The sequence below is a fragment of the Oncorhynchus gorbuscha genome, unplaced genomic scaffold (genome assembly GCF_021184085.1).
Source record: "Oncorhynchus gorbuscha isolate QuinsamMale2020 ecotype Even-year unplaced genomic scaffold, OgorEven_v1.0 Un_scaffold_4573, whole genome shotgun sequence".
NCBI lineage: Eukaryota > Metazoa > Chordata > Actinopteri > Salmoniformes > Salmonidae > Oncorhynchus > Oncorhynchus gorbuscha.
Window position 1 is genome coordinate 13605 of NW_025748560.1, and position 10712 is coordinate 24316.

At 42.9% G+C, this 10712-nt stretch overlaps 1 protein-coding gene across 2 annotated transcripts; it reads right to left on the minus strand.

The window, feature by feature from the left end:
- Positions 1 to 4483: 4483 nt before the first annotated feature.
- Positions 4484 to 9552, minus strand: LOC124028645 (zinc finger protein 664-like). 2 transcript variants are annotated; one of them, XR_006837624.1, is made up of 3 exons: positions 8902 to 9552; positions 4980 to 6005; positions 4484 to 4886 (listed from the first exon to the last, which is right to left on the minus strand). XR_006837624.1 is itself a non-coding variant. In XM_046340653.1 (2 exons), the coding sequence occupies exons 1-2, from the start codon at positions 9299 to 9301 to the stop codon at positions 5047 to 5049; spliced, it is 1359 nt and encodes a 452-aa protein (XP_046196609.1). In that variant the 5' UTR covers positions 9302 to 9552; the 3' UTR covers positions 4484 to 5046. The 2 variants fall into 2 exon arrangements, 1 of the variants encoding a protein (XP_046196609.1); XM_046340653.1 differs by having other exon boundaries at positions 4484 to 6005.
- Between the last annotated feature and the right edge of the window lie 1160 nt (positions 9553 to 10712).

The window sequence follows — 10712 nt, forward strand, 5'->3', positions numbered from 1 at the left end:
CTCTGTTGGAGCTGGGAACACAAGCATTTAGTTTGATATTACTGCTCTGTTGGAGCTGGGAACACAAGCATTTAGTTTGATATTACTGCTCTGTTGGAGCTGGGAACACAAGCATTTAGTTTGATATTACTGCTCTGCTGGAGCTCGGAACACAAGCATTTCGCCACACCCGCAATAACATATGTATGTGACAAATAACATTTGATTTAACATTTATGTGACAAATAACATTTGATTTAATTTATGAAGGTCACAAGAAATGGAACACGACATAAGCAGAGCTGTGGGAGACCACCTCAAGCCCCTGGTAGAGCCGGGGGTGGTGTTTACCTCTCCACCATGCCTTCAGCAGGCTGGACAAGTGGGATTAATACTGTTTTTCATACTAAGAGGGACCAAGAGTCTGTTGATTGGACGGTCACTGGGTTAATTGGTTTTGCAATAGGTTCTATTCAAATCAAGCTTTATTTATACAGCACATTTCAGACATGAATGCAACACAATGGATTCACAGGAAAATACAGAAATATTTAGTACACAAAGAGGATAAAAAACAATAACTTAGACTAATGAGCATCCTAAGGAAATTCCATTGATTAAAATATAAAATATCCAACCTAAAATATAAGCTTCTTTTTTTTAGGATGGGCTCTGAAAGTCACTGTAGGGGTATCTAATGAAAGTTGACTAGTAACAACAACTGGGACCTAAAAGACACCCACCATGAGACCCACTAAATCTGCCCAAGAAGAGGCAAACAAAATAAAAACCCTCAAACGTAGAAAGGAAGCAAACCAAAAAGGTGGAGAACATTGAAAAAAACAATTTATTACCATCTATACCATTCATACTTTACAAAATCATAATTCTCATTCATTCTTAATTAATTCTATTTACAAAAACATCAAACAAAAACGAACCTCAGGGGAGCATCGTCCCTCCCCGTCATACCTAACCAATACCTAACCCTTTCCCTATCTCCCCTTCCCTAATCTATCCCCTTACAAATCTCACTCTAACACTCCCAGCCCTAATCCCCCCTTTCACCTCTCCCGTGCCGCATGCTGCCCCCACTTCCTCTCCTCCCTCTTCATCCTCCCCCTCAAATCACCTTCCACCCTCCTCACTATCCCTTCCACTCCCCAATCTCTCCCTGTCTTGACTAAATTCTGCCTGGCTTCCCACAGTCCCCTTTTAAAGAGACTCATGAGAAGCCCGAGCAGAAACCTGTCCCTATCCGTTCCCCTCACTCTCCCTACGCCTCTCACTAGCCTAGCCCATGTCAACACAAAATCACTCCTAACCACACCTAGCAACACCCGTGCCCTAGCCCATACTAGTCCGGCAAAGGCACAGTCCCAGAAGGCATGGCGCATAGTCTCCTCCCTGCCACAAGCAGATCTTGGACAGGTGGGGGATCGCGACAAACTATGCCGGTAAGCACTTGTGGAGGCTCAACCAATTCAGGTCCTTGAGCCTGTTGTCCAGGCCCCGCGCCTGCACTCCCTCCCAGACCACTGACGAGATGCCCACTACGGGCGCAGGACTCCCTGCATGCCTGACCTCCTCGTACAGGTGCCTGTGGTCTAAACCTACTCGGGCAACTTCAACCTCGGGGTGCGCACACAGCCACTTGGCCGCACCATTACGCTTCTCGCCTGATACGAGAAGAACACCCGCAGGAAGTAACCGGACGGGTGTATAACCAGATGAGCAAGCTCCGTCAACAAGAAAGAAACAAAAATCGCGTCCAGCTTGAGGGGGGAGATGTGGTACCCCCCCTACCTCCCTCCCCGATGGGACAGAGCATGCGCGCCCTGGCGACCCACTCGTACCTGCCACCCCACATGAACTGAAACACAAGCCTCACTAGAGGCCTCCTCAGACAAGCCGGCAATGGGTAGATGTACGCCAAATACAAAAGAGATGGCAATACATCCACCTTTAGGACCAGGACCTTGTCCATAAAAGACAAATACCTAGCCTTCCACATTGCTAGCTTCTTCTGTACCACTGCGATACCCATGTTTCAGTTCAGCGTCGCTGAGCCAGAGGTCTCAAAATGGACCCCGAGAATCCTCAGGGCCCCCTCACAGAGAGATAACCCCCGGGCACATCCGTCCTACCGCGCCATCTTCCGAAATACTTAACGGAAGACTTTGCATGATTCAGAACCACCCCCGACACTTGGGTGAAATCCCCAATGATGGCAAGAGACCTTGTCAGGCACGAGTCCTTGCACAACAGCAAGGAAGTGTCATCGGCGTACTGCACCATCTTAACACGCAGCCCACTGCTCCCAGTGATCAACAAGCCATCTCCTTAACCAACCAGCCACCAAGTCCTGTGTCCCCGTGGTGGCAGTTGCACCTCCTACCGGTGGTTGTTCACGTCAAAACCTTTATTGGAAAAAATGAAAGTTGTGATGGTCTGTGCGACGACCAAGCAGTCCATTTTAACAGTGGGTACTGTGGCCGAGCTGTCCAGAGAACTGGATTTAAGGACCCAGTCTTTCTGAGGTGTCGGTTCAAAGTCCACCGCAGGGAGGGGAGAAACGTCCCAGTATGTGTTACACCTGTCCATCTTGTTAGCGGTAAGGTGTTTCACTGAGCTGGTCCAGGTTCGATTAAAGAGTGTCTGGCCCAGTGCTCCAGTTGTCTTGATAGATGTGGAGAGTCAACAACTTTAGTTGCGCCACCTTTTTGGTTTACTTCCTGTCTTTAAGTTTGTTGTCGGTTTTTCTTTTGTTTGCCTCTTCTTGGGCAGAATTAGTTGGTCTCATGGTGGGTGAATTATGTCCCAGTTGTTGTTACTAGTCAACTTCCAGTGGACACCCCCATAGTGTCTTTCAGAGCCCCTCCTAAAACATGTTTAATTGTGGTTGTTGTTAGTTCCCTCTTCTGTTTGAGGGACATTTTTGGTTTTCTTGCTGGAGAACATAACAACCAACAATGACAGGATATTTTGGGTTGCATATTGCAGTGAATTGTTAATGACATTTACTTGCTAATTAGTCTTCAGTTTTTTCTCTTATGTTTGTATTAAATATTTGTTTTTTCCTGTGAAGCCATTGTGTTGCACCCATGTCTGAAATGCGCTGTATAAATAAAGCTTGATTTAAATATTATATTATGAGAAACTATCTTGATCCATCTTAGTGTAAATTCAGTATATCTCTACTATGGTTTGTCATTTTAGTATCACTTTTCAACCAACACAGTGAATTTGTTGAACCTGAAAAATGTTTAAATCAACAATACGTCAAAGGATTCAACAACTGAAAACTGAAACAGATGGATTCTGCTGAAGGTAAACACTGAAACAGATGGATCCTGCTGAAGGTAAACACTGAAACAGATGGATCCTGCTGAAGGTAAACACTGAAACAGATGGATCCTGCTGAAGGTAAACACTGAAACAGATGGATCCTGATGAAGGTAAACACTGAAACAGATGGATCCTGCTGAAGGTAAACACTGAAACAGATGGATCCTGCTGAAGGTAAACACTGAAACAGATGGATCCTGCTGAAGGTAAACACAGAAACAGATGGACAAGCCAGCACAGGTGTAACACATAATAACTAGGTGACAGCAATCAGTGCGTCCTGTGTGTGAAAGTCCAACCTCAAATTCAAAGCCTGTAACAATCCTGCTGACAATCCTCACGACGCCAGGACAGCGGAGTCAATCACCACCTTCCGGAGACACCTGAAACCCCACCTCTTTAAGGAATACCTAGGATAGGATAAAGTAATCCTTCTCACCCCCCCCCCTAAAAGATTTAGATGCACTATTGTAAAGTGGCTGTTCCACTGGATGTCATAAGGTGAATGCACCAATTTGTAAGTCGCTCTGGATAAGAGCGTCTGCTAAATGACTTAAATGTAATGTAAATGATTCTAGAACTCACATCCCCTTGGAACAAAATAAATTGTAATTCTAATCTCCAATACGGAAAAACATGCAGTCAAAATAAATTGTAATCCATGGCCAAGCACTGGCTAAATGCAAAACTTGCTGACTGCCCACCCTTGAGACAATCAGCAACCAACTCCTGCAATATCCGTAGTAACTTTCCACCTTACTTCTCGCTCTCTTTTCAGGGTTCACTTGATGGGCTTGTTGTTGGATCAGGGCCAAGTCCCCAATGTCGTGCTCCAGTACATTTGGGTTGGAACATCTGAGAATGAATCCTGATATTCTAAAAGCAGGGCAACAACATCAATATAATTTTACCAATAAAAACCCCAAAAGGGTCAGCTGGTTGCATAAATAATTATGAAAATCAAAACCAAATGTTCACCCCTTTGTTAATATGTATTCCCTTAATGCTGAGGCATGGAATAATAAAACATGTATATTTTGTCAGGCTGAATGTTTGAAATATGAGGTGATTTGAGACATGCTTCTTCAGTAGTGGAATAAAGACAATTAACATTTGAATGTTGTCAAAAAATACTGGAGTGATTTCAGGTTGTTAATAAAATTGATTATAGACCAATTTATTATACTGCTTTCATGTGTGTGTATATACACAAACATCTGCAACAATTATCACATTTTTCAAACAAGCAGCTTTTTCAACTTGTAGAAAACAGCTGGCTACATTTTGAAGTGCTGCATTTTGATTAGTGGGTCACCAACGCAGTAAGTGTAACGCAGCTCTTTTTTCGTAAAATAATACTCTTTCAATTCAGAGCCTGGATTTCCCCCTGAGGTTAATATCCATATCATGCTACAATCAATTGAACAGGACAAACAATAAGGTAGAACATCATTAAAATACTCCTACTACAATGTTAAAACATTCTACATTGTGACATCATTAAAATACTCCTACTACAATGTTAAAACATTCTACATTGTGACATCATTAAAATACTCCTACTACAATGTTAAAACATTCTACATTGTGACATCATTAAGATACTCCTACTACAATGTTAAAACATTCTACATCGTGACATTAAAATACACCTACTACAATGTTTTCAAAAAATTCTACATTCTGACATTATTTCATTGATATCTTGAAACAACTTCTTCATGTATGTAATTTCTGATGTTTGATCAGAGATCTTTTATTAAAGTATCTCTTCCCACATTGAATACAGATATAAGGTTTCTCTCCTGTGTGTGTTCTCTGGTGTGAAGTCAGACCACTAGATGTAGTAAAAGTCCTCCCACATTGACCACAGCTATAAGGTTTCTCTCCTGTGTGTGTTCTCTGGTGAACTGTCAGCTCTCCAGATTGACTAAAACTCCTCCCACATTGACCACAGCTATAAGGTTTCTCTCCTGTGTGTGTTCTCTGGTGTAGAGTCAGGCTGCTAGATGTAGCAAATCTCTTCCCACATTGATCACAGCTATAGGGTTTCTCTCCTGTGTGTATTCTCTGGTGTAGAGTCAGGCTGCTAGATGTAGTAAATCTCTTCCCACATTGATCACAGCTATAGGGTTTCTCTCCTGTGTGTATTCTCTGGTGTAGAGTCAGATGGCAAGATCGACCAAACCTCTTCCCACATTGATCACAGCTATAGGGTTTCTCTCCTGTGTGTATTCTCTGGTGTCGTGTCAGCTGGTCAGATTGAACAAAACTCTTCCCACATTGATCACAGCTATAGGGTTTCTCTCCTGTGTGTATTCTCTGGTGTACAGTCAGATGGCAAGATCGACCAAACCTCTTCCCACATTGATCACAGCTATAGGGTTTCTCTCCTGTGTGTATTCTCTGGTGTAGAGTCAGATGGCAAGATCGACCAAACCTCTTCCCACATTGATCACAGCTATAGGATTTCTCTCCTGTGTGTGTTCTCTGATCAATTTTCATGCCTGATGATGTGAATCTCTTCCCACAGTCAGAGCAGCAGTGAGTTCTCTTCCCTGTGGGTCTCTGCGGGTGTTTATTGAGGTGTTCTGATCTGGAGAGACTCTTCTCTGTCTCCTCAGCATCATGAGGTTGTTGAGGCTCCCCAGAGGATCCACGATAGTCACGTCTCTCTCCTGTGTGAACAACAAAGTCAGACAGATGATTAAAGGCCCACAACAGCGATAATCCAGTGTAAAAGTTGATGCCAACAGCATAGCCATGATGTTGTACAACAATTGATGTCTAATGAATGTTACAATTATTGTCTTAAAAGAAGTCATATTTTGTCTTGTTTTCATATTAGTAGTAACATCTAAGATTGTAGACTAGAAATAAGTTATTCATGTTGTTGAACCTCTAAACAGTGTGGCAGAAGACTTTTGGTCTACAATACAGGCCCCTTTGTGTTTTCTAAAATTGCGGCACGAGGGCAATTTGATTGCATAAACTCCTCCATGCTAATGAGGAAACCACTATTTATGGATGTCGTATATCTGGTGTGACAAGAGATGAAAAGAATCTGTCCACTCCATCAAGCAATGTGGACAGCAACACAGGGCATTCACAGGACCTCATGGAACCACGGACCACACCTGCAGAAACTGGACAACAGGGGGAAGCAGAGGAGATACCTATCATAGACTTCTCCCAGCTGACGCTTGACATGCCACCTACGCCGCCTCAAGTGGTAGAAACAACCAGCTGGTATCATTAAGTAGAATCAGCCAACAGTAACACGGAAGCAGCAGAATGGGAGTTAGTAGAGCATGACATAGATTTAGAATGAGAAGCTTCCATTTAGACACAGGTCTAAGATGACATAATACGCAATCTACCGTCCCAGAGTAAGCACTCAGTGTAAGCAATCTACAGTCCCCGAGTAAGCACTCAGTGTAAGCAATCTACAGTCCCCGAGTAAGCACTCAGTGTAAGCAATCTACAGTCCCCGAGTAAGCACTCAGTGTAAGCAATCTACAGTCCCCGAGTAAGCGGCCGGTGCAAGCAGCAGGGCAGTGTCAGTGTGAAAGTGTGGTTTAGCCACAGCTCCAGAAACTTGCGAACTTCCCCTGTAAAAAGGTATATAAAGAGAACAGAGATCATAAGAGAGGCATGATCCTCACTGACATATGAGACAGACTTCATATGGAGAATCATCATAGGTACATTTACTATTGCACTATACGCTTTTTGTTAGACTAGAACAATATTTGTAAAGCGGCAGTCACACAGTGAGACATCAGGTACAGATGTGATTAGCAATACAAGGACACAGCCAAGTTTTGCAATATTATCTGGCATAGCTTAACGCATTAAGGATTGATTGTGCATTATTGATGTATTAGGAAACTGTAGAACCATTTAATTGTAATAATGTGTATAAGACAGAAAACAGAGTGATTTAATAAAAGCTTGAAACTTTGACAACTAGGCCAGATTAACGATCTGGAGAGCAAACGCCTTTGACACTCTCACTGAACAGAAAGTGACCCTGGTTATAGGTTAAAGTGATTGCACTAAAGAATATTTGGGGCGGCAGGGTAGCCTTGTGTTTAGAGCGTTGGACTAGTAACCTGAAAGGTTGCAAGTTCGAGTCCCCGAGCTGACAAGGTACACATCTGTCGTTCTGCCCCTGAACAGGCAGTTAACCCACTGTTCCTAGGCCGTCATTCATAATAAGAATTTGTTCTTAACTGACTTGCCTAGTAAAATAAAGGTAAAATTAAAACATTTAATTGTGTGTCAAAATATATACCAATACTAGTTTCCAAGTGACTACTAGCTGACAAGCATAATAACCAATACAAGAAGTTATTAGGTATTGATATATACAGAGGTAAAAGAAACTTGAAGGTAAGGAAATATAGGAGGAATCCATAATACTCAGAATATTTAAATAGGAGTATGTCTATCCACGGCCTCATACTAGACCAGAAAATAAGGGAGTGACAACATGAACGAAGAAACAAACCCAACTCACGAGAAGGGCCATTACGAAGAAATCGAAGGGTTGGTAGGGCCGCACGGCTAGGCCCTTGTTACACCGCAGGAACTAAAATCCTAAAGTACTCTGCCCAGCCAGAAGACGGGGTAGAGGCATTTGCAAAAGTCAGCAACTATCATTATGACATCATAGATTAATTCTAGAATATACTATATAGCCTAGAAACCTGGTTAAACTATCATTATGACATCATGGATGGCCAGTCCTTGTATTCAGAGTGTAGTGAATTCAGGGGGAGGCCCTGAGCTGAACTCAAACCTGGGTCCAACGACTGTCAAGTCAACACCTTATAACTGTTATGCCAAGATGTCTGAACTTCTTGACGAGGCAGCTAGCTGTTGGGTTAAGGTTTCTACTATATCGTTCTCTATGAATTTGAGAGTGGTTACACTTCTCCTTCCCCCATCCCTCAGCTGTTAACCAAGTCTCTGGGCAGCCATTTTGTTGCTGTTTCAAAACCCCACACAACCCTGCAATCTGCAGTTCAAACAATAACAAATCTGTCATTCCACCACTATTTTGGTAATAAAAGATTATGGGGTTGGATAAATGTAACTACAGACAGACCTATGGATGCAAGGACTGACCATCCATGATATCAACATTATAGTTTTAACCATGTTGAGGCAGCAGGGTAGCCTAGTGGTTAGAGCGTTGGACTAGTAACCGGTTGCAAGTTCACATCCCCGAGCTGACATGGTACAAATCTGTCGTTCTGCCCCTGAACAGGCAATTAACCCACTGTTCCTAGTCCGTTAATGAAAATAAGAAGTTGTTCTTAACTGCAATACAGTGTTGATTTACATTGTTTCTAAACATTATAGTAAAAAAAATATTACTTGGGGTTCTGATGGGGTACAACAGTTGAACTCAGCTCATGAGGCATGTGTTATATTCTTCAAGAATCAATGGCTGTAAATAAATAATTTAAAAGTCACAATATGGGTGTAGCAATTGCAGATTTCCGCCTTAACCAAACATCAGTTCAACTGCAGAGTTTGTGCCTCTGTTGTTAAGACAGTACTTACTAGTGTTAATCAGGGAATGGTTTCTAAAAAGCATCTTATGGTTAAATTCTTCGTTTGAACCATTGGACGCCTTAAGATGCGTTTGGGAAACCGGGCCCAGATATCCAGGTTCCTCCTCTTCCGATGTAACAGTCATCTCCTCCCCCTCCTCTTTCACGCCATAAACTACATGCTCTCCTTTCACTGTAACACCATCCTCCTCTTTCACTCTGAACGCGTCCTCCTCTTCTTTCACAGTAACGGCCCCACTCTCTACTTCTTGTTTTACTGTGATATCTTCCTCGTCTTTCACTCTGAACGCATCCTCCTCTTCTTTCACAGTAACGGTCCCACTCTCTACTTCTTGTTTTACTGTGATATCCTTCTCTTCATTAGAAGGAGAGTAGCTTGGTGACCGCATGGCCGGAGATGTAAGCTAGCTAGGCTAATGCTAACTTAACCACCCCGCTAGCTGACTAATAACTACACCGAAAATATGACATTAAATCGGATAACTAACTAGACGACAGAAATGGGTTTAAAACACAGTGGCTAATATACACGAAAGCGTCTAAAGAGCTATATTGGTTCGGCTAATTCCTCTATCAAGCTACCGAGGTGTCTGACGAACTGTTGCTGCGGATGAAAGAAGCGTTCCGTCCACTACATTATACGTCACACCAACAGCATAACCATAAATTCCCAGACCGCCATCTGCTGACTGGAGTGGGTAACGCAGTTGAGTCAAATGTTATTTAATTTTCAGACAAAAAGTTAAAGGGTAGGAATCAGAGACGACGCTAGTCCTAAAATATTAAATACCCCCCCCTAAATAAATCAATATCAGTCAATATATTTTTTATGTGATTAATTTTTTTCGTGAACCGTTCCATCACATCTTAAACTTCCTATCAGGTTGGAACTTGAACCGGGGGAGGCTGCTGCACTAGTGACTGTTAGACTTTCATCAGCAAAGATGGCGGAGAGAAACACTCGGAGAGAGGGACCCCAACACAGAACGAAACTGGATCCAAGATGGCGGACATAAATACTACTACTAATAATAATTTTTAAAACGTCGCCAGTCCTAAAATATTAATTACCCCCCCCCCCCCCTAAATAAATCAATATCAGTCTATATATTTATTTTTTTCAAGTTCAATCTGTACTTCAATACACATCTGTTGTGAATTATAAAAACAGAAGAAGAAAGGAGGTGGAGAGAGAGTTGTTAAAGACAGAAAGGGAAAGAGGAGGTGGAGAGAGAGATGTTAAAGACAGAAAGGGAAAGAGGTAAACACATAGGAGCAGGGAAGGCAGCGCATGATTAATGAATCACAGTGCTACATAACTGTTCTCTCAGTTCATCACATTTACATTTAAGTCATTTAGCAGACGCTCTTATCCAGAGCGACTTACAAATTGGTGCATTCACCTTATGCCATCCAGTGGAACAGTCACTTTACAATAGTGCATCTAAATATTTTAAGGGGGGTGAGAAGGATTACTTTATCCTATCCTAGGTATTCCTTAAAGAGGTGGGGTTTCAGGTGTCTCCGGAAGGTGGTGATTGACTCCGCTGTCCTGGCGTCGTGAGGGAGTGTGTTCCACCATTGGGGAGCCAGAGCAGCGAACAGTTTTGACTGGGCTGAGCGGGAACTGTACTTCCTCAGTGGTAGGGAGGCGAGCAGGCCAGAGGTGGATGAACGCAGTGCCCTTGTTTGGGTGTAGGGCCTGATCAGAGCCTGGAGGTACTGAGGTGCCGTTCCCCTCACAGCTCCGTAGGCAAGCACCATGGTCTTGTAGCGGATGCGAGCTTCAACTGGAAGCCA

What these genes read in the sequence shown, in the direction of transcription:
- LOC124028645 (XM_046340653.1), bottom strand. Translation starts at nt 9,301, where the DNA reads ATGCGGTCACCAAGCTACTCTCCTTCTAATGAAGAGAAGGATATCACA. An exon ending in CCATTCCCTGATTAACACTA is followed by an intron (nt 6,006 to 8,901) that starts GTAAGTACTGTC and finishes TTGTTCACACAG; the next exon opens with GAGAGAGACGTGACTATCGT.